The 24887-nt window shown below is 38.8% G+C and overlaps 1 protein-coding gene across 1 annotated transcript; it reads right to left on the reverse strand.

Moving 5' to 3' along the window:
- Nucleotides 1-253: 253 nt before the first annotated feature.
- Nucleotides 254-14709, reverse strand: LOC121313283 (tumor necrosis factor receptor superfamily member 11B-like). The gene is made up of 5 exons (XM_041245656.1): nucleotides 14600-14709; nucleotides 9109-9478; nucleotides 6750-6965; nucleotides 4066-4290; nucleotides 254-2519 (listed from the first exon to the last, which is right to left on the reverse strand). The coding sequence occupies exons 1-5, from the start codon at nucleotides 14678-14680 to the stop codon at nucleotides 2128-2130; spliced, it is 1284 nt and encodes a 427-aa protein (XP_041101590.1). The 5' UTR covers nucleotides 14681-14709; the 3' UTR covers nucleotides 254-2127.
- Between the last annotated feature and the right edge of the window lie 10178 nt (nucleotides 14710-24887).

Raw genomic sequence — 24887 nt, forward strand, 5'->3', positions numbered from 1 at the left:
ATCTGAAAATACAAGATTCTCTTTGGGTTTGTTACTCAGTTACTGCACAATTTAAAACAAATTTCAGTTTTTTTCAGAGGAATAATATTTGTATCAACTATATTTCACAACCCATTTAAGAATTTGATGTCAAATTCCTTATTTCACTGTAGTTTTTTAGTCCTTGCACAGTAGTTTCCATAACCATTTATTTACAGCAGAATCTGCAAGATTTTATGGGCCACTGAGATGCGAATGATCGACAGCTGCAGGTTGAATGATGTGTTTTGATAATAGCTAAGAAATCGTTCCGATAAATATTTTCTCATTACTTTTCTGTGAGGTCACATATAACTTTCCAGTTGTTTGGTTATATGTAAATATTAATACATTTAAGTGAATAGAAATTGAGATACAAATCACATACAATCTCACAAACACAACCCATTTATTTTTCTTAAAGGGTCACAATACAAAACAACTTGTAAAACATCTGCCGATCAAGAATGATGCTAATATACAATGTATGACTTTGTAAACAGAAATCTAATTAATAAATAACATAACCAACATTGGAGCAGCACGGTGGTAGCGCTGCTGCCTCACAGCTTCTGGGTCCTTGGTTCAATTCTGATCTCAGGGGTCTGTCTGTGTGGAGTTTGCATGTTCTCCAGATAGTCCGGTTCCCTCCCACACTCCAAAGGCATGCTGGCTAGGTGGATTGGCCTCTCTGTATTGCACCTTAGTTGCCCTGCAATGGACTGGCCAGGGTGTAGTTCTGCCTTGCGCCCTATGTCTGCAGGGTTAGGCACTGGCTCACCGCAACCCTCTATAGGATTAAGCAGTTACAGATAGATGGACAATCAACATTTACTGATAACAAACATGGTTAAAAGAATTGTCTGGCATTTCAGGTATTATGACATCATTTTCAATTATTCGTGTCCAAATCTTACAGAACTTACAGAAACTGATTTATGATCCACTATACCCCAAATGCAGCCGTTTTAAATCTTGAGCAATACAAAAATGCAGGTTATTCAAAGATTGTCGCTTAGTACTTTAAAAACATATGAAAATCAAGTTAGTCATTTTTAGTTTTCAAAGAATAAGGGACTACAGCTTTTAATAACTACCAATACAGTATTTAATTAGCCTTATGCATAGCAGATAACCCTATGATTCTAATAAACACCCTACTTTGAGGAAGTATCTAAAATTAAAAACCAGAAGCTAAACAAATAATGCAAATACATGTTTTGTATATCTCTTCCAATATATTTCATAAAACACACAGCTAAATTATAATTTTACACTTTAATGGTCAGGTCTGTACTAATTAATTTATGGCAAATCATAGAAATATACCTTCCATAAAACAAGTAATAATAAGCAAAGTAACATCTGCAAAGTACTCATTGTTTTTGGCAAGAAAGACCTTATGCCTTATCCCATAAGAAACCTGACCCAAAAAAGGGAAAATCTCCATTTAAAAAAAAAAAAAAAAAAAAAAAACATTTGATGCTACACAATAGCATAAGACACTCTACATTTTACTTTGAACGAACACCAGAAGTCTTGAATGTGGGTTTTTGGCGTAGGTTGGCAATTTTTTTTTTTGTGTGTGTGTGTGTAGTTCTATGGTACTTTCTTCAAAACACTCAAAATATACCAGTGTAAAGGACACAGGTGTACATCGAGTGGATTCTGACTTAATAGCTGCCAAAGCCAATAAAATAAAAAAATAAATAAAAAAAAAAAAATGCTTGTAAACAGGGCGATGCAATAATCCTGTAGAAACATAATGGAAGCAACTGCATGTTTCTAAGACATCAGTGATCATAACCTTGTGTTTGGATCTGGTAATAAGATTTTATGATCACTTTCAAAAATAAAAGTTTAGAGTTAAAAAATAACCTTACATGGATTAGAAGCAGGCACAGTAGTGGTCCATTTACACTAAACTCTCCCAGAAGCTAACACATTTGGTATCAAATCTACTTGGTAGGGTTCAATGTAAAAAGGGCTCTTCTATAAAAAGGAATCACACAGGAAAAATCATTACCATGGACGTGGAGGGAGCTGACTAGTGGCTATAAAAAACACTAATAAGAAATAAGTGAAAAGTTAAGAAAAATAAATCTTTGTCTATTCATTAAGGGATTTGGCTTTTAAACACTTACTCCCCTGAATAATTTCCAAAAACGTTTTCTGGTAAATTCTGTGTATTGGAGAACTGTTGAAAATGTTTGCGATTCTCCTAAGGCTTTGCAGAGGCTTTCTTGGCAATTTCTGTAATCCGAGTTTCTTAACGCTTTGAGAAAGTGCATTTGCAGTATCTTGGTCTGCATTCTGTGCCTTCCACAAACTCAGGAGCTGGGGAATATGCTGCTTGGGATCACAGGTTTTCACAATCCATCTGATATGCTCTTCCTTCACCTTGTTCCCTGGCAAACTTTCCTTCACCACATTAACATTGTCCAATGTCAAGTTCTTAAAGCCCGGGCACCTGGAAACAGCTCTTTCACATTGATTCATGTCTATATGGAAGAAAGATATAATAAATATGGTTTAACTAGGGAATTTGCAGGATTTATGACAAGATAGCAAATTGAAATATAATTTGAAGTCTTAAAACAACTCACTAAGCCACCTACAGTACACCAACTTCAGTAGTTTGTTAACAATACCTTGGTGGTTCAGATACATATGACAACTAAAACCTTAATATACAGTATAACATTTACAACACATACAACTTTAGTTTTTCTTAACTACTGCATCAAGACAGAATGTTGATAAAAAGACTAGGTAAACACTATGGCAAGAAAGTATTCTAAGCAATTACAAATGATGAACAGGATGTCAGGTGTACTTTATTTGTAATTATGTATGTACACACACATACCTTTGAAATGCCACTATAGGCCATGTACTGGTCTTCAATTCTCACCACCAAGCCAATCCCTACTGAACAATGGCAGAATACAGCCTGGAAATTTCTATCTGCCACCTGACTAGTAAAGGCCACTAGTTACAAAAATTAATAACTGTGGCAGTTATGCCTTAGCAACTGTTTGCAATGTCACCTTCCTATGCCCTACCATTTGAGATATGGTGCGTTGATGTGATAAGCTTATTTTTTAATCACCCAGTGTGTGATTATTATATATATTTCTGGCAGGTGTGTTCAGCTCAGACACACCTTACATAGTATACCTCCTGGATTTCTGTGCTTTCAAACCTCAGTTAGATAAGATTTTATAAGAGCCAAGTCAAATTTGTTTTTCTTGGACGAGTTTAAATAACTAAAAAATGTGAGCTGGTCTAGGCTGGTTGTTAAACAGGACAAGGTGTTCAGTTTGTGAGACTAAGTGCAATACAACATTTTTTTTAGTAAGGGCCGCAGTGTAAATAAAGCTACTATCTATATAAACATACTTTCTAATCATCCTGTATATATAATATTATGTGAAATGGAGACTCAACACAAAGGCTCACATGGCTTTTTTTCCCTTCAAAAGTCATGACCCAACACACAGGATTAAAAGGAACAGCACTGACGCACACTTAATAAACAAAATGAAATAAACAAAACAAACACCTAGCTCCTATTTGGAGCACTAACTAAACATTCATCAGGAACCTACTCTAATGAAACCAGACAGCTAAGCTGTTTACCAGCTGAAACAAAAACTTATTAAACTCCAAAAAATACTTTTACACGGTACCTGCCACATAACGGTTGAAAACACCATCAACCAGGCCCTCCACACAGCAGCAGCCCTGAGCAGACTGACTGCTTCCCATTTATATCCTGCACCTGGCTATAATTTTTAATAATTGCCAGGTGCAGGTGATAATTAAACAATTAAATTAAACAATTAGCTTGGCAGGGAGGCTTTTTAACCCCATCCCTGCCATAAAACAAACATCCTTACGATTTGCAGGCCCCCTGTCCTGCTACATCTGTTACAATATATATCACAATAAGATTAGCTATACTATTGCATGAGTTTTGTTTGACTATACCGTTTAAAAAAAAAGGCTCTAATATAAAGGTACAAGTTGGTTGATAATACTCACTTTGAATAAGGCTGTAGATTTTGTCCTGGTCTTTGTTTTGGTGCATCCACAGTTTTAACAGACGAATAGTCTGTTGCTTGGGGTTGCATATCTTTTTGACCATTTCTATATTTCTGCCATCCACTTTCTGGCCTGGCAAACTGTCCATTAACATATCCAGCTGATACGCAGGTAAACCTTGAGATGCTATAAACTGGAACATGACCTCCTCACAGAGTGTAATATCTAAATACAAAACAAAGATATCTTCAATGAACAAAAATGATTTTTCCCAAACTTGGCACAACCTTTCTGTATAAGGATTTTCCCTCAGACCACTACCACTATAGGACTAAAAACATGTACTGTGTTTTTGCTACCAACTATACAGGTACTGGAGGTACTTAACATACTGTTGTAAGACCAATGGCATCTGGCATGTTTTTTTGGTGGCCTCAATACACTTCAATCAGTACCACTTTCAATTAGCATACACATGAACCGCCACTCACAACTGACCAATAACATGCTTGCTGTCTGCCAAAGCGCGCATTTCAAATTTCTGTTTGTCATTGGGCTATTTACTGTCATTCGTGAGAGGTTCAACCTTGAACTCTTCTGATTGGACAATGCACACAGCTTTACACTTTACAGTCCAAAAGGACACGCAACGTGACGGAACACTGAGTGAAGTATGGCCTGACAGTGGTAGGGGAAAGGAAAACATAATTTAAAAAATAGCTATTTGTTTTGGTCACCCTAATTTGTCTAAACAGTAGAAAACTGTTGATGAACCATCTGAAGACAATAAGGTAGCAGCTACCACCGGCAGTCCTGCGCCAGTCAAACGGTAATTAAATTAGTCAGGATTTGTGAGAGTAATTAAAATGGTTTGCTTTGCTTCGAACACAGAATGTTAGCTAACAAAAATGAGCAACCATAAGTACGAATTAAAATATATATATACAGTTATTTTTATTTATTATCATAATGTGAAATTGATATCTGATGCCCATGTTAAAAGTTCAAGTTCTTTGGTTTGTATTTCCTTTTTTCATTACTTAAATTTTGCACCATACAAAAATATAACTCAAGCTTGTAGAGGCGAGGACCTTGACCGTAAATTGTTACAGTGAATCCAAATGGATTTTCTATCTTGGATTGGTACAACCTGAGGAGTTAATGGAGAACTTGGATTGTCGTGGTTTCTATTATAACTAACGTGATATGTGTCCTAATATACGCATCTCCATTGACTTGCTGATATTAGTTCAGTTATCTCAATGAGAATATATGTACGAAAGCCCTACAATGTAAAGAGTGTGTGTGGGAATGAAAGGTTGGCAGGCATGGGGTTAAATCTGTCCCTGCCAACTGCTGTTAAAGTGCTGTTGCACTTTATTTAACTGGAACGAAATCAACAAGGCTCAAGGGCCAAAATAAAGAGTTTATACACAAAGCACAACAATCAACTATAGATCAACAATGTACACAAGCCCCTGAACAAAGGACTTACTCTCCTTTTTATACATGTGGCCACTCCCCAATTAGTACTCAGTTACCTAAATGGGGAATGGCCACACCTGTGATTACTGGCAAAGACAGATTTAACCCCATCCTTGCCAACCTTACATTTCCACACACGCTCTTTACATTTTAGGGTTTTGCCCTGCCACAATATGTATGTATTATATTGGTCGTAGTACAATTAGCTTCTCATTAATTGAACAGTGACATCCACCCTCCTTTTGCACATGTTTAACATTATCCTAATTCAGTGGAAGGTTTAAAATTCATGGGTGTTCTTCACCTGTAAGCACTGAGGATGACCTTGAATTGACCGAATCATTTGCACTTTTTCACTTCTACACTGTATGTTAGTACTTTTGGCCTGTGCTTCAGTATAAAATAAATGACTATATATTTGCATAAACTTGGCTTTTTTGCTGTCATATTTAATAGTATTCAGTGTGTGGCTCTAGTATATGTCTAAGATTTATTAACTGTTGGTGATCTACGCACCTACACTATGCTACCTGTTGGCTGTCATTGTCTAAGGTGCAATAAATTGCTATTTGACTTTCCTTTGAAATACATCAACTCTGCAGTGAAATGTAGGACCGTAGTCCTGTGCATGAGATAATTATTAAACTTGACAAAGAAACCTAGCTACAGAGGTAGGTTTAAGGAACAATCACGTTTACATGACGAATCATTTGCATTTGCAAATTTTGCAACATATTTTCATTGCGAGTTTACAGCCTTGGTAAGACAGTATGGCAGTAAAAACTTTAGCGCCCAGGATGAGAGGAAAATTCGACTCCAATCGGCTTTTAAAACTCAATGCAGAAGTTAACTGTGATTGATTGGTACTCAACTGCAAAGCTGATGCAAGGTCAGTTTTTTTTTGTTTTGAAATCAAAATGGATTTATTGAATACCTGCTGATAAATACTTCTTAAAGGTAATTACTTGGGCCATTTGAGTATCGGCACACCCCTATAAATACCTAATTGTACTGCTTTTCATTGTTACAATGCTGTCTAAATACATTTTGTTCTGAACTGGACTGAGTTAAGTTAAGGTAAATTCCAGCCAGTGTTTGGAATACTTTTAAAATAGTTAGTCTAGGGTACTCCCCCCCCCCCCCCCCCCCCCCCCCCCCCCATTTTGAAAACAACATGAACATGATTGGTAATGGTTTACCTGTGTAGCATACAAGCTGATTATGAAAGCATTGAAATGATGAGTCTTTCTCATTCGTGTCACACACCGCGTCACATGTTGCAGTTCCTGGATAAGATGTTCTCAACCCTAGTTCAGCACAGTTTGTGTGTTTAATGCAGGGTTTTGTAGCTGAAAGTTCATTTGAGTAGTAGCCCTCGGGGCACCTCTCACAAACAGTGTCATCTTCTGATGTACCTGAAGCAAATTTCAAACAAAAAAATTACTACTTTTCTATGTTCTTTTTTTCTGAATTTAGTGGTATGAGGGCTTAGCTGATCCCATCAACAATATTTCACATGCAACTTGATCTGGATTTAAACCGAGCTCTCCAAAGGTGAAGAGTGCTACATTCTTACCTCTTATTAGCTTTACTAATATTTACTGGTCTCCCTTTTATGTGCTATGAATATTTTGGTTTTATAATAGACATACGTTTCAAATACAAACTATAATTTCTGGTACCTTTGCTGTAGGTCACATGGTCTGATTGCAGCTAGACCACTGGAGTGAGATTGAACTACAACTTTACATGTCATGGCGAGACTCACAGAAGACTAAAGGTCATTAGCGATGTTTTACCGTACATTTGGTTTGCAGTTTTTGACAAAAGAAACGTTGTTTTTGCACCTTTAACAAACTCGAGGACTTTTTGTGGACTTAGTCTGTGTTCGTTAAACTACAAAAGACAAGACCACACAACGAAGTGGTAAGACGCGTTTTCTGTTAAAGGTTGAAAAACATTTTGCCTTGTCGTTACGCAAAACTGCAAACAAGTTTATGGTAAAACATCGCTACTCCACGTGAGCACCCTTTGGTCTTATGTTTATTCCGTTACTATATTACCGCCAAGACCTTTCTAACTTTATTTGGTTAGTCACACGGAATCCAATGAGAGCACTATTTTTCGTGTAAACTTTTCTAAAAACTTATTTGTTAAACTTAAAATTAAGTCTCAATGAAGGAATCTAATTCCGAACAGGTCAGTAAGTCGTAACCTAAACTTACTTACGAATGAAGTACATCGTCTCAGCTTATACTTTTTGTAATGAAGAGTTCTACATGATGACGTACGATCTCTAGAACAGTCTGAAGATTACCTTTGATCCCTGTAACAAAGTCGTGAATTTTACAATTGTTATTTTATTAATTATAGAATACTTTTCTACTTGAACCTCATATATATTGCATATATATATATATATATATATATACCACTGGAGTGATATTGACCACTGTCAAATGCCAGAATGAACTACAACTTTACATGTCATGGCGAGCGACTAGTTCAGCTGTGACTAGTTTCAACTAGACATTAGCTACTCTTTTATAAACAGGATATATAAACTTTGAGAAGCTGATCAAATAAAATGGTCCCACGCAGTAACAGTTGGCCTGATGAATTCATTTGTGTATGATCATGTGTTTGCAGTGGTTGAATGACAGTACTTAGAGCACACCCTTGTCTTTTACATACTTTTATCCAAAACATTCTATATTTTTAATATAAATACAAATTTTAATACAAAACATGAATGTACAGTATATATAATTTTCCATAACAAGCATTTTACGGATCTGTATAACAGTATATTGATTTGCTATCTAGTCCATTGGAACTGAAATTGAGTACATGATGTTAAATAAAATATCTATATTATGGTCATACATTTTTGGTTTTTTTTTTTAGCTGGCTGTAGCTGTTCTCAAAAGCACTTTGTTCGGTTCTAACTTTATTGCCAAATGTTTTTCTCATTACAGTGTCATCACATGAAGCTGGTAATGTTACCAGACAGATCTTTTGCTGTCTTTTCAGACTAGCTATCATAGCTCATGTCTTGGGAAACGATGGCTGGGAAACGGTTTGTGATACGAACCAGTTACTGAACCGGACCCGCTTTTCCAAAACTAAACTCAGTTTAAATGAAAGTCTTAGAATTTTTAATTTACTTATAGAATCTTCAAAAGTGTCCTTTTAGAGTTCTTTGTATCATATTTTATAAAAGAATAAGTTATTATTTTTTAAGAATTAAGATTCTAAATTCTAAATATATATATATATATATATATATATATATATATATATATATATATATATATATATATATATATATATAATAGATAGATTTAACAGCAAGTAGGATGTTGTAGGAGACAAACATTTTTTTGTTGAGATGCTTTGTTAGTAGATGTGTGAAAGACTACATTTGGGTGCATGGTAAACAGCAGCTTTTCTAATGTTTTCAGGGGATTTACTCCTCAAAAATCCATCTAAAAACATATTTTCTTTCTTTGTGTAAACATTTGATTCACAGATTTGTAAGGATGATTAAATACACACCTGGCTTCTTTACACCATATCCAGAGCGACAGGAACTGTGTTTTATACAGAATTCAATTTCAAGATGATAGCCCTCAATGCATTTGCACAACCGGTTGTGTGTGCTGTTGCACTCATGTTGAAAGTTCTGCTTCTCCTTGCACACCACAGTGCAGTACTGGCACTCTTCATCCCAATGCCAGTTCTCTGAATAGTGATGCGCTGGACAGGGCGAGCACACTGTCTTTCTATTTGCATTGCAGTGATGTTGAACAAAAGTACCAGGAGGGCATTTGTCACAGGTAAAAGAGTGAGATGTTACCGGATCCCAGTGCTGATATGTTGGGGCAGGTATCTCATGGACAGCCCATGTAAACGTAACAGCAAACAACTATAAAAAGAAAGAAAAGGGAAAACAAAGGAAAGGCTTTTAAATACATATGAACTATTGTATTCAATTAGACCGACATGATTTTCTAATATCCAAAGCTTTAATATTTACTGTAAGTTAGAATTTGTGATTAACACTGTGGAAACGCAGAGAGGTTAAAGACCAATAATAATAATAATACACTTTTAGAGCTTCTGTGCAAAAATAAAACAAACAAATGTTACCTTGCAGAGCTAGGCTTCCCAATACTAACTTTAAATATATACTTTTGTATGATGTTGTCTAAGACCACAATACCTTCCAGTTCTGCACCTTTCATCAACCTTAGGACCACACCAGCTTATTTGATTATTCATATGCAAGCAGTTTTATAAAGAAGGTTCTTGGAATGTTTTATTTTCAACTGAAAAAGCAAAGCATATTCAATTGATAGACAAAATTCTAAGGGAACGCAAAGAAAGGTTGTTTGAACTGAAGGACAAACAGCCTACATATACCCAAATATTATATTTTTATGTAAAGATGGTCCTTAGCAAGATTTGTGACAACTGGACAATCAGTTCTCTAGAGATAAGCAAAACTGTAAAGTGTGATAACCAATGGTCCAGAAAAGCTGTGTACTGAAATAATTAAAATTAAATACATAAAAATTTGCATAGCAATTTTGCTGCGCAGCTTGTTCGCCTCCTCTCCCACCTTCCCTAAAACTTCCACAAACAACTATATTCCCAGAATACAATGTCTTCAGTTACTAGGAAACTACATGAAAAAACAACCCAACAAACATTATCCAGTCTTTGGCTAGCCCAATTGTCTTTGCAGCCAATCACAGTAAGAATAAGAAAAATTTGAAGCTACACAGATTGAAGTGTAAACACCCCAGTCCAGCTACAAATACAACTGGCATTATTGTCACAGATAACCACTGAAAAAAAGGTGCCTATAACATTAAACTAACTGTTTTATAATGTATTCATGCATTTCCTCATTTTATGTATCTGTATGGCTTTATATTGCAGTTAACATGTTCACTGAGTTTAAGAATTTAATATTAAAATATAAGTAACAATTAATTTGCATAGTCAGTGTGATACCCTGAAAAAAGAATGCGCAAAGCCAATGAAGAACCTTGTTGAACACATGCATGGTTGTAAAGTTCAAAGTGGAAGGCTCTTTTTTAATGCTTACCCCACTGCCATTAAAGATTGTACAGTATTTATCAAGATTACTCCTGACTTCAAGGTAATGTTGCATTTTACACTCTGTGCTAAAATTAGAGGGTAAGTTACTCCCAGACCCAAAACCTTATCTGGACCACTGAGCTTAACTATTTAGTTAAAGCTTACCAATAGAATAATCCATGTGGTGAAATCAAGGAAAATTTATTCAAATTTTCAAACTTTTAACCTTAATGTTGCTTAATGTTGTGATGATGCTATGTAGCAACCAAAAAGGACAGCTTTTGGCAGTACACTTTATGAATCAACTGTAATTACAGCTTTTGAAATCTCTAAAAAGGGCTCTTCAACTATTTTTTTGTACTGTGTAGACATAACAACTACCAGAAATACTGCCTCTGTGGAAGTATCCATTTCTAAAATTGCGCCCATGGCAAGCTAACCACAGTGTTTGGGCTTCCCTACCCAGTTGTAATCCCCACTTCCCGAGTGACTGTACCCTTTAGATCTCAGGACCCTTGGGAAAGGCATTATCTCCCTTAACCAAGCTTTCTTCTGCTTGGGAGGGCTGGCATTCTAATGGATTATGGCTCTTTCTGTGTTAGAAACTACATAACCAACAAAGTTTTAAACTGATTTCAGATCCATGTGGTATTTGTTTGATATACCTCATTTCAAAGGCAGAATTACACATGTAAAACAGGCCTCCTGCAAGCAAATCTTCTAATATACTGTACAATAAGCAGATTAAACAATCATTTGGGTCATGCCTAGCATCAGAAAAGAGATGATGCACAAGCAGAAGGTAGTGAAGCAACCAAGCAGCTAATCTTTAAATCATAGCGACCTCATAATGTTTGATGAAATGTACATATTGTATTGGTTTGTCATAATCAGTGTGTTCTTTTAAAAAACATATTACAGGGTGGCACAATTTCTCTGAACCTCTAATAACTTTTATATATTTATATATAATTTTATATACCCGATAAATGAGAAGCACACCACATTGTATATTTGGAGTAATTGCAAACATGCCACAATGGGTTAAAATAACTGTGAAATTATTTCCTAATAGCTTTAAATGTACAGTGACAAGAGTTAAGGCCTCTACGCACTGGAAGTAATGCAAACTGTGCAGTGATGTAACAAAATGAATAGAACCTATACTTCTGATAATTATCTTTTACACCATAGAAGACATGACAGGCGACACTGGAGTTACACAAAATAAATACATATTATTTGCAATTTGTCGTGCGACAACTAGGGAATTAACCAATCAGAGAACAGCTTAAATGCACATTGTCCAGAAGGGTGCAGGTCTCCAGAATAATGGAGAAAAAAAAAATACTTGCCGTTGAAAAAATACCCAGAGCTTTATGACAAAGGTCATCACAATTATAAATATACAGATTTGAAGGACCTGGATAAGCCTGTTATGTATGATGTATTGCCATATATGTTGAAATACCGTCAGAGAAGACATTCATAATTTCCACATCATGTTGACAAATGTGTACCAGTCCTTTATGGCAAGCCAAATTATCATTTTGAGATATTTTCAAATATTTAATTAAATCTCTAAATCATTTTAAGATATCTAAAATACATTTAGTCATATCTCAAAATGAGTTCCAGCTTATCTGGACCTTTAAATGAAATATCTAAAATGCATTACTCAGTCCTTCAGGTGGTCATAAAATGGATTAAATGGCTATGGATAACCCTCCGTAGAAATGCAAGTTAATTGAAATAAGATTTCTTGGTCTGCGGACCAGTGACTTGAATAAAAGTCACACAAAAGCACAATTTAGGTCATTACATTGGGAGAAGACCTGCACATTTAGACCTTTAATAAAGAATGGTCTGCATTACCACCTTAGAGAACCATGTTCTATCAAAACCATGAACAGTCTTTACCACAATACTGAGAGATGTCTCCATGCCTGGCTTCAACTGCCAGGGCCAACTACACATTGAAGGTAATGCACACTATCTATCCAATATCACTATATAACAAATATAACTTTAAATGTGTTCTAATGTTATTAGGGGAAGTGTTTGTATAATTCACATTTTTCAAAGGGTTTACTCTTCAACAGCCTTTAACTACTGTACTGTACTGCACATATTATATTAAATGGTTGTATTGTTAGCATCAATGTGAGTTGCATGTTTGGCATTTGGGGATCTAACAACAAATAATGAAGACTGGTAGTATTTTTTAGTTATCATTAAATGAAGAAGTTGCCATGTTATAGTTCCCTTTAGAACACATTTTGTTCCTTTTTGAACTGAAGTACAGCATACACTCTGTTTAACAAAACATTACAATTCCAGTTATTTCTTGGAAAACATAAGCCATACTTCTTGTTTGTTTTATTTTAAACAAGAACCATATTATTTAGCAATACTCAATGGCACGAATTTGAAACTGCTTGCAACTGCCTTCTCTACAAATGGGAACTGCAACAGTGTACCTGTTTGTGTGAATGAAAGCATGTGTGAATTGCAATATCACAACCCCAGAGCCTGAAAGCTCACATAGACATATAGTACAAAAGCACCAACAGGTACTCTAAATTTCAATTGTGTAAAAAGTTATCTGGATAGCAAATCACTCTTAGCAGGTGAAATTCCAAGTGTGCCATACCAAGTTCATTTGTAAGCAAACTTTAGTAGGGAGGGGCATCTTTTTTTTTCATACACTGATAAGAAAAATAATCACATTTAATTTAGATGGATCACTACCAGTTTTTTTTTCTTTTTTTTTTTTTTTTTTTTTTTTTGCTGAAACATGAGCAGTTCTGATGATTATTTCAAGACACATGGAATCCCATGTGTCTTTTTGTCACATAACCAAAACAACTTTCTGAAAGTCCATGTATTTCAATGAGAAGGCACTTTATCTCTATTTAAATATATGGCATTTCCAATCTGCAGAACACTGACCTACAGTAAAAACAAAAAGTTATGTGCTGTGTTTCACCAATGTGCAGTATACATACAAATACATAAATACATAAAGACTTTATTTTGTCTAACTGAACCAACTGCATAAGGGGCAGAATCGTTGTACTGTAATATCAACTTAATTTCTCCAGTACGGTTAATTGGGTTCAGAGTTTCGATATGATGCAAAGAAAGTGCGGGGGTCATGTGCAGTACTTATAGGTACGTACGTGTCTATATCTACGTGATATGTGTCGCAGGAATTTTATATGTGTGCTTCTAGTGTGTTTCTAGCCAAGGTCACAAAGTACTACATCTGATGTACGGCGTGTCTATGTGATCTGCTTCACCAAACCAACAACATTGGCGTCTTTTAGATGACGGTTCATTCGTAATAGCTAATAAGGAACAGTGGCTCAAAATGAAGTTGCTGTCAAGGTATTTATTACAAATGTGCAAGTCTTGAAAGTATTTGTTCATAAAACTCACGGCATTAATCACAATCATTCAGTTTACACGTCAGTTAAATTGGCATAAGCACTTTCATACAATGTCACTCAGGGAAAAAAAGAGTTTTGAACTAACCCGTATACCGTACTTAATACTCGCCACAAAAATGTAACATTTTAATGGGATAAATGATATACGACCTGTATCATGTTGAAAAGCATTGACAAACAGCATAGCCCATTTAAGAATGTATTTAGAATATCTTCATCAGATTCACCTTTAAGTTTTCAGAACATTACAATGTGTATCAGCTTTATTAACAGGCAACTCGAAGTGATGCCGTTGCTATAGCAGCATTATTGAATCACGTCAAATATACGCATGCCTAACATTCGATTCACAGAGATCTAAACAGCAAATAGTTGTGACATCTGTTAAATACCAACCTCACCCAACGTTGAGTCATTTTCATTATACAGAGAGAAGCATAATTCTCGTAGTTGATAAAACAGATAGTAAAATGTCAAACACTACTCACCAGGGCATGTGTACAGTACCAGTTTGTAAATTTCATTGTGGCAGGCAGAGCCTGATGTGATCTGTAGCTAACTACACCCATCACTTTCTGGATGTAGAGTAAGTTGTAAATGAAATGCTCTCGTAGCGGTATCAGTATTTATACAGTAAAAAGGGGGAAGAAAAGCCCAACCCACCTGTGTGTTTTTTGCTGTTTTATTTATTTATTTATTTATTTATTTATTTATTTATTTATTTATTTATACATTTATACCTGTCAAAATTCTGATGGCTGTTTGCTGTTTAAATAGGATTGAGTTCGCTAAAGGAATTGTTTTCGGTTTTGTTTTGTTGTCTGCCCTATAATGTATTTTTTTTTTTTTTTTTTTTTTTTTTTTTCGCATAAATAACTCGGCTTGCCTGATAATGTAATAATTGCCATGCCACCATAGAAACCTGACCCGATGAGTCATCCGTGATCTCCAATGATCTGTCCATGTAAATCTGATGATCTGTGACTGCTATATCTGCCTTCCTTATGTAAGCATGTGGGCAAAACTGCAAAAAGGTACAAATCCTCTGATGGTTTACCGTTACATCCCCACCAATCATAAAAATCTAAAAATGGGAGTTTACTTCTTCCTCATTACAATACCTGTTTACACAAATGACTGTTGAATGGTTAACTTATTTTTTATTTGATTAATTTGGTAGCTACTGACAGTGTGTCTTACCTTCTGTGATAATGAAAGGAATTTACCCTGTCATCTGATGAGATTTAAGGTCTAATTGATCTGTCATTGAAGGCACACATAATATTACAGCTCCCCTAGTGGTTGCTCTTGCCTTATTCATGAAATACTTCAATAGATTACCAGGCAAGAGCAACAAGAAGTTATTGACAACCATTTGCAAAGTATGAAAAATGATATCCCTTTCATGTGGCATTTCCTCATTTGCCAATATATACTAAGAAACTTCACCCATCCCTGTGAATTAATGCTATTATTGATAGTTAATGCTATTTTTTTTTCTTCAGCTGTATTGTAAACCAACATTTTGCATGATGGTTTATTATATAGGCTATAATAATGCTGTTTAAAAAAAAAAAAAAAAAAAAAAAAAAAAAAAAAAACAGTTGTGTTGGACCAGTATTTATTAGCTGTTAAGTATATCAAAGGGGTGAAATGGATGGCGATAGATGCAGACAACTGAAACTGAGGAGAACAGCTTTGGTCTTTTTCATTTATAAACCTTCAACACGTGTTTCATGAAAACAGCAAATATTTAAGAACAATCCCCAAAAATGATAACAGATATCATGATGTACATAACTAATTTCTTTAAAATGGACAGAAAAGTATCTCTGACCATCTGACGCCAATAAGACCAAAAAGCCATTTTCAATAGATAAAGCATTGATAATGCTGTCTGTTATAAGTGCTGCAAGAAACTGCAGCCAAAAGGACGAGTTGTGTACCTCTTTCAAACAACACAGTGGCTAGAAAAATTGAAGACATTTCTCAAGACATGGAAGATTAACTCGTTGATGGGCTAAAGAAGGCAAAATATTTTTCACTACATCTCAACGAATCCCCAGACATTCCCTGTTTAGAAATTTTGTTGGCATATGTACGTTTTGAACATGAGGGAGATTTGAATGAAGAATTACGGTGTGCTCTCGAACTCCCCAAGCAAACTGCAAGTGGTGAAGTGTTTAAGGCTCTCAGTGAATATGTGACTGGACATGAATTGGAAATTTTGTGTTGGAATCTGCACAGATGGTGCCACTGCAATGACAGGGCGTCATTCTGATGTTGTTTGTGTAAGTGAAAGCAGTTGCCTCAGAATGTGAGTCAACGCATTGTTTTATTCATTGGGAAATTCTGGCAATAAAAAATGTGTCAGCAGAACTGCATGATGTTCTCAGTACACTTGTGAAAGTAGTTAACTAAGTGAGAGCCTGTGCTTTGAATTCCAGAAAGCTTGTGTATTTGTATGATATAATGGGTGTTCAGCGTAACCAGCTGCTATTTCACACAGAAATATGTTGGCTATTCTGGGGGAAAGTAATATTGAGAGTTTTTGAGCTAAGAAATGAACTTGCCAGATACCTCATAGAAAAGAAGTCTGATTGGACAGACAGTTTCAAGGATTTTGACTGGCTTGCAAAATTGGCATGTTTGGCTGACATTTTTTCATCTCTGTGATCTGAACCTTACAAGGCATGATGACAAGTGTATTTCAGATGGCAGATAAAATTACTGCATTTAAAAACAAACTTCAAATGTGGTTAATCATGTTTCCAAATAGTGTTTTGATATGTTTCCAGTACTAATAGAAGTAATCAGTGATGTTAATGAGCAGGTAGACATGAAATCATTTGGTAGACCCAATTGGTCAGCATTTGAAATGGCTGAGTGAAAAATTCAAAGATTATTTTCCTTCAAAGATGGATCCCAGAAATGTAAAGGAATGGATTTCAGTTGCCTTCATTTTAAAGACAGGAACATCATTATCCATAATGCAGAAAGACCAACTGACAGAGTTATCAAGAAGCTGCAGTTTTAAGCATGTGAAGCTCTGGCTGCATTTTGGATAAAGATAAGGCCAGAATATCCTCAGCGAAGTAAAATCGCATTGCTGTCATTGCTTTCTTTCTCCTCTACATATCTGTGCAAGACTACATTTTCAGCCATGACCACCTGTGGCAGGCGGGCGAGTGGATAGAGGCCCAGAGACAGACTGCAGTTCAAAAAAATAACTATTTTATTATAAATAAACACAAAATGAAAGGGCACAAGGGCCAAAACAAAACAATTTAAAACACAAAGAAAGACAAAAAGCAAAATTTACAAAAATAACAGTTTCCAGGCTGGGCAATGCCTTCACTGGATTCAAGTTTTCCAAACAACCAAAAAAAAAAACAACCTGCTTCCTCAGCTCCCTCTCCCCAAATGAGAAGCAGAGGCCTCCTTTTATATCAGGTGGCTGGGCGCTGATTGATCGTTAATCAACCTAATCAACTAATCAACCCCAGCCACCTGAACATAATAAACCCAGGCAGGCAGGGGAAGTTATTTTTAAAGGGCAGAGCTTTGCTCTGCCACACACCTCCCCCCATGTACAACGTACACCGGCCGCAATCGGCCAACTCCCCCCTTCCCCCCACCCTCCCCACCCCCCCTCTGGCTCTGGGAGCGACGGCGGCTCCTCACTCCTCTCTGGCTCTGGGAGCGACGGAGGCTCCTTCCTCCTCCCTCTCTGGCTCTGGGAGCGACGGCGGCTCCTCCTCCCTCTCTGGCTCTGGGAGCGACGGCAGCTCCTCCTCCCTCTCTGGCTCTGGGAGCGACGGCGGCTCCTCCTCCCTCTCTGGCTCTGGGAGCGACGGCGGCTCCTCACCCCTCTCTGGCTCTGGGGACGACGGCAGCTCCTCCTCCCTCTCTGGCTCTGGGAGCGACGGCGGCTCCTCCTCCCTCTCTGGCTCTGGGAGCGACGGCAGCTCCTCCTCCCTCTCTGGCTCTGGGAGCGACGGCAGATCCTCTTCCCTCTCTGGCTCTGGGAGCGACGGCAGATCCTCCTCCCTCTCTGGCTCTGGGAGCGACGGCAGATCCTCCTCCCTCTCTGGCTCTGGGAGCGACGGGCTCTGCTCTGGGACGACGGCGGCTCCTCACCCCTCTCTGGCTCTGGGAGCGACGGCGGCTCCTCCTCCCTCTCTGGCTCTGGGGCGACGGCGGCTCCTCACCCCTCTCTGGCTCTGGGAGCGACGGCAGCTCCTCCTCCCTCTCTGGCTCTGGGAGCGACGGCAGCTCCTCCTCCCTCTCTGGCTCTGGGAGCGACGGCAGATCCTCCTCCCTCTCTGGCTCTGGGAGCGACGGCACCCCTCTCTGGCTCCTCCTCCCTCTCTGGCTCTGGGAGCGACGGAGGCTCCTCCTCCCTCTCTGGCTCTGGGAGCGACGGCAGGCTCCTCCTCCCTCTCTGGCTCTGGGAGCGACGGCGGCTCCTCCTCCCTCTCTGGCTCTGGGGGAGGGCGGCTCCTCCTCCCGACGGCTCTGGGAGCGACGGCGGCTCCTCCTCCCTCCCTCTCTGGCTCCTCTCCCTCTCTGGCTCTGGGAGCGACTCCTCCTCTGGCTCTGGGAGCACGGCCCTCCTCCTCCCTCTCTGGCTCTGGGAGCTCTGGGAGCGCGGGCTCCTCCTCCCTCTCTGGCTCTGGGAGCGACGGCAGCTCCTCACCCCTCTCTGGCTCTGGGAGCGACGGCAGCTCCTCACCCCTCTCTGGCTCTGGGAGCGACGGCAGATCCTCCTCCCTCTCTGGCTCTGGGAGCGACGGCAGATCCTCCTCCCTCTCTGGCTCTGGGAGCGACGGCGGCTCCTCACCCCTCTCTGGCTCTGGGAGCGACGGCGGCTCCTCACCCCTCTCTGGCTCTGGGAGCGACGGCTCTGGGAGCGATCGGCTCCTCACTCCTCTCTGGCTCTGGGAGCGACGGCGGCTCCTCACTCCCTCTCTGGCTCTGGGAGCGACGGCGGCTCCTCACTCCTCTCTGGCTCTGGGAGCGACGGCAGATCCTCCTCACCCCTCTCTGGCTCTGGGAGCGACGGAGGCTCCTCACCCCTCTCTGGCTCTGGGAGCGACGGCAGCTCCTCACCCCTCTCTGGCTCTGGGAGCGACGGCAGCTCCTCCTCCCTCTCTGGCTCTGGGAGCGACGGCAGCTCCTCCACCCCTCTCTGGCTCTGGGAGCGACGGCAGGCTCCTCACCCCTCTCTGGCTCTGGGAGCGACGGCAGCTCCTCACCCCTCTCTGGCTCTGGGAGCGACGGCAGCTCCCCCCCTCACCCCTCTCTGGCTCTGGGAGCGACGGCGGATCCTCCTCCCTCTCTGGCTCTGGGAGCGACGGCAGATCCTCCTCCCTCTCTGGCTCTGGGAGCGACGTCGGATCCTCCTCCCTCTCTGGCTCTGGGAAGGCGGCTCACCCCTCTTTATTGGAGTGACCGGGGCATCTCCCATGTCTACAGCCAGGTAATTAACCACCATGAGGGCAACCTCTGGGAAGGAGGCCGGGTGGTGTTGTTCCTCCCACTGTTCCCACCTCTCCCCATCTCGACGCCACAGCGTGTTGATAACTATGGGGAGATCGTGGACGAGGTCTGCCTCAGGGTGCATCAACCAGTCCCAGATCTCCTGTGAAGGTGGTGAAGGTGGTGGTGCTGGAGGTAGTGGGGTGGCCCCTGATGCCCGGGGTGAACACTGCACCTCTTCCTGGGCCTGGTTGTAGGGGCATCCTGCCCAGTTGTGGCCGTCCTCCTCACACCGGCCACACCAGTTTGCCGGCGGCACGTCTGGGCAGGACCGCCAACGATGGTCCTCCTTCCCACACCAGGAACACCAGGGGAAGAGGCTGGCCGGGTCCTCCAGCGGTGGCTGCAGCAGCTTACATTTCTTCAGCTGCTGCTTTTCCTGCCTTTGCCGCTGTCTGCTCTTCTTTCCCATTTTTTTTTTTTTTTTTTTTTTCAAAAAAAAAAAAAAAAATTATCCCAAAAATTCCACAAAACAAAACAAAAATACTGCTCTGAGCCTCTAGGTGGCGCTATCCCACTTCTGACACCAAATGTGGCAGGCTGGCGAGTGGATAGAGGCCCAGAGACAGACTGCAGTTCAAAAAAATAACTATTTTATTATAAATAAACACAAAATGAAAGGGCACAAGGGCCAAAACAAAACAATTTAAACACAAAGAAAGACAAAAAACAAAATTTACAAAAATAACAGTTTCCAGGCTGGGCAATGCCTTCACTGGATTCAAGTTTTCCAAACAACCAAAAAAAAAAACCAACCTGCTTCCTCAGCTCCCTCTCCCCAAATGAGAAGCAGAGGCCTCCTTTTATATCAGGTGGCTGGGCGCTGATTGATCGTTAATCAACCTAATCAACTAATCAACCCCAGCCACCTGAACATAATAAACCCAGGCAGGCAGGGGAAGTTAACCCCATCCCTGCCAATTTAAAGGGCAGAGCTTTGCTCTGCCACACCACCATAAAAACAAAGCACCGGAATAAATATGATGTTCGCGCATAGCTATGAGTAGCATCTCAAACACAGAAACCAGACTGGATTTACTTGTGGCTCAGAAGCAAGCACAAATATCTCATTAGAAGCATCACTACCCCAAGCAAACAGTCATATTGGTTAGTTTTTGTTCTGTTGGCTATGTGTGTGTATATGTGTGTGTGTGTGTGTGTATATATATATATATATATATATATATATACACACACACACACACACACACACACACACACACATTTTAGTAGCACAAATAATAAAGTAAAATAACTTTAAACAAGTACATTGTTTGTTTGTAAATTTTATGTAATTTTAAGTAATTACGCTTTCTTTAAATTAATATTGTCATTCGGTTATTTACTTTTCAGCATTTTTTCTGTTACTAAGGTTTTAAAATATAACTGCAGAAATATATTATTTTACAATGTGATTTAAATGCACTTAATACTTAATACTTAAGTTAATACTGTAGGAAGTTGTCCTGTGAAATTTTAGGATTGGAACTAGCCAGTCCTCAGTGGGGAAAAAGGTTATTTTGTTGTTGTTTTTTTTGTTTTTTTTTCCAAAAGCACACTTGTTGAGAATGTAATAATCTGTCTGTCTATCTGAGTTTTTTTTACTCCTCTAGAATCCCAACTATTGGAGGGACAGCTACACATACTGTACTTGTGTCATATATTAGGATTTATTGGAAAACAGTCTGAGATACTGGAGCAATAGATAGGAACCTGTACATAAATATGGCAGTTATATCTTTACATGCACATACTGTAGATATAAGTAATGGTGTGGCGCAAGGTAAATTGCTGTAGGAAGATAAACATGAGCTAAATCCAGGGTCCTTGGTTACACAGATGGTAGTACTAGTATGATACAAGGCTAAATTGAAAGTAGACAAGCCAAATCTTCATGGTAACACACTATAATTAGCAGAAATAGTAACATGTAACTAGGAAAGTGACTCATTTTATAAAGATTCAGGTGTAAACAAGCAATATCCTGCAAATCAAATAACCATAATCTAGGCATACTTGTCTGGGGCACAACATTGCTTCTGTCCCTTTTAAAATGTGGAGTATTTTGTGCAGCCTGGGATTTATCAGAACTTACCAGCCAACCACATGCCATCAGTTGTCCATCAAAGTCTGTCTGCCCATCATGACTGAAAATGACATGCAACAAGGAGATGCATCTTTTATATATCAGAGTATAAAAGTCAGAGATGATGTTCCTGATGAGAAATTCAGCAACTCCTGGAACTCAATTTCTCTTATAAGCATAGGCTATGCTTTCTCCTGCAATACTTTGCATTTTCAGCTCCCACAACATGCCATTCATTTCACAATGTGCATTGTGGGGGAGGTAGAATGAAACGCTCCCAAGCAAAATTGGAGAAATGTATTGCCATCTTATTTATGATCCATAACATTTGATATCAAAACTATGAAGATTAGGTTTCAAAATTGCTGTGGTATGGACAATGTGGGATATAAACAAAGGTGAAGTAGTGGGTTTTAATCATAATTCTTAAGGTGATTGAAAATTAGTAGTATCAGAGAATTTAGTTTCATTTTCAATCATGAAAATGGCGATCTGTGTGGCAATTTCATGTATCATGACAATAGTGCAAGGAACTTGTAAATGCAGGAAGCATGTACAGTACCTTTGTTCGAATGAATTGCAGCTCAAACATAGGGAACTTTCTGTGATTATCTGTTTGTATCTTTGTCTTTCTCCCGGTGTCAGTTTTGTCTTTTATTCAAGGATTCTTTGCAATTTTAGAAATTTCAATTTGTAACTCTAAGTCAAGTCATTAGTGGAGTTAAATATTAGGGCTACGAGTTTGGTTTGATGAAGTAAGCAAGCATCCTCCAATATCCAAGTGTAAAATTCCAGTAGACAGCTGAGGGCATAAGCTGACATGTGTGTGTGTGTGTATATATATATATATATATATATATATATATATATATATATATATATATATATATACACACACACATACAGTGCTCCCTCGCTATAACACAGGTCTTGGGAGACATAAACAGCCTTTTAACCAAACAGCATTATAAATGGGGGGAGAGGGAGGGGGCGCTGCTGGACACATAACAACTAAAATACAAAATATAATAACTCCCTCTTATAATGCACATATAGTGAAGCCAAAATATGATTTGCCAGGAATTAACCATGCATAAAGCATCATGTAATCGACGCTATATTTTTTACAAAAAAAAAAAAAAAAAAAGTGACATTCCCACTCATGGATCATTTTAATTAACAGTTTTTAAATTATAAATAGCCTGGCTAAACAGCGGTCAGGAGTTCAGTTCGAAGTGACAGACAAGCAAACTAAGTGCTGAATGAATGCTGAATAAGATGTCTGTTATAAAATGCCAGTGCAGCTTTTCTCCAGTTCAGATACTATATCAAAAGGGAGAGACGGAAATGGAGGTTAGTTATTTACAGTTTGAACAACACTGTTACTGTATTTGATGTAGAAATATTGCATGAATCACTTGTATAGGGAATTGGGGGACATACTGTAGGAGCGTAATATCCGAGGCGTGTTACAACCGAGAGCCTTATACGGGGGAGCACTGTATATATAAAGTCCAATTAGTTTTTTCTCCTTACCGCAGGATGTCCCCACACAGCACAGATGTTCTGAGGGCATGTGAGCATCCTCTGATCTCACAAGCCAGAATCGCTTTTAGGCTGAGCAATCCAGAGCAGAGTTGGCAGAGCAGATTTTAATCTTGAATACCACTGTCCATTGTATAAAATATTATTATTATGTTGACCACAATATAAAATCAATATAGAATAAGTTGCTGAATACAATAGGTCATATCAATTTGTGACTGGGTTGACAGAAAGCCCACTCTTGGTATTTACAGCACCATATCATATCCTATATTGTTTATTAAAAGGTTATACAAGAATATTGTTCATTGGGACTAGGAAGTCATGTTTTTAGGGGCAAGTGAAAATAAAAAACAAACAAATGAAAATAAAATATTTAATCAGGAACTAGTAGTTCTAAAACTAGATTAAAAACAAAACAAAACAGTGGTTGTAATAATTAAACAACTGTATGATATTAAACAAAACCTAATTCTGGTTTTAGATAGAGATTGCACCAGTGGTTTTGCTTTTATAACAAGATTAAACATGTAATACAGAGCTGATTGGGTGATGGGGTAATTATGGTAACCCTTGTAGAATTTGTTTTTTACATGGAACTGCCTGCAGAGAATGAGTGATAGCAGTATGACAGTATGATTTACCATGAAATAAGATGGGTAGGTATGATTTATTGCCTTATGATATGAAATACTTTTTTTCCAGAGCTTTCTGAAAGTATGGTAAGAATTGGTATTGGTTAGCAGATATAGTTAGTCTTTAATGGAACTAAAACTAATACACACAAATTACGTAAATCTTACCTTGAAATGCTGACTCATACACTATGAACCAGACATCACTGGAAATCTCTTATGATATGAGATTTATACCCAATGTTAAATACCTTATTTGTATACCTCACCTCTGCAACCCACCTGACGATCAGAAATTGAAGACCTCCAGTCACGTGACATTTTTCACCTGCCAAAGCTACAATGAATAAGCAACAGTTGTTGCCAAGCAACTGAACCGCATTCTGTCCAAGCAATCTGTCCGCCCTACTGCTTCTCCTAGATCTGACAATGCTGTTGACTCCGTTCACAATCTCCTCACATCTTCACAAGATTACCAGGTTGCTCCCCTCGCTCCATATACTCGCCCCTCCTACGCAACCGACTGGTCTGTCTTTACAACCTTCCCCAAGCAAAACTGAATCTCCCCTGTACCCTTCCAGGATTTAGTTTGGTCTTTCCTCATTCTCACAATAGATAATTCACACAAATCAGTGATCTGATTTTCAACTAAATTCATCCCTTCGCAATCCCCCTTGTTTGCTCAAGATTACATGGCCACGTCTTTGCTCCTTCTACTACCTCCTCTCCATCTAACTGCTCATAAGCAACAAGCTTGTCTGTCTTCAGAATCTTCTGCAAGCAAAATCGGACCTCCCATGCACCCTTCAACCAGCATTTCATTCTGTCTTTCCTCATTCATGCAGAAGATAACACTTCTTGGGAACTCTCAAAATGTACCTAGCTGGCACTCAACAGACTTCTAAAGTCTAAATTCATCCTTCTCTCCCTGTATCTATTCGGCTCTACTGAGTGGTGAGATTATCATTT

The sequence above is a fragment of the Polyodon spathula genome, chromosome 3 (assembly GCF_017654505.1).
Source record: "Polyodon spathula isolate WHYD16114869_AA chromosome 3, ASM1765450v1, whole genome shotgun sequence".
Taxonomy (NCBI): Eukaryota; Metazoa; Chordata; class Actinopteri; order Acipenseriformes; family Polyodontidae; genus Polyodon; species Polyodon spathula.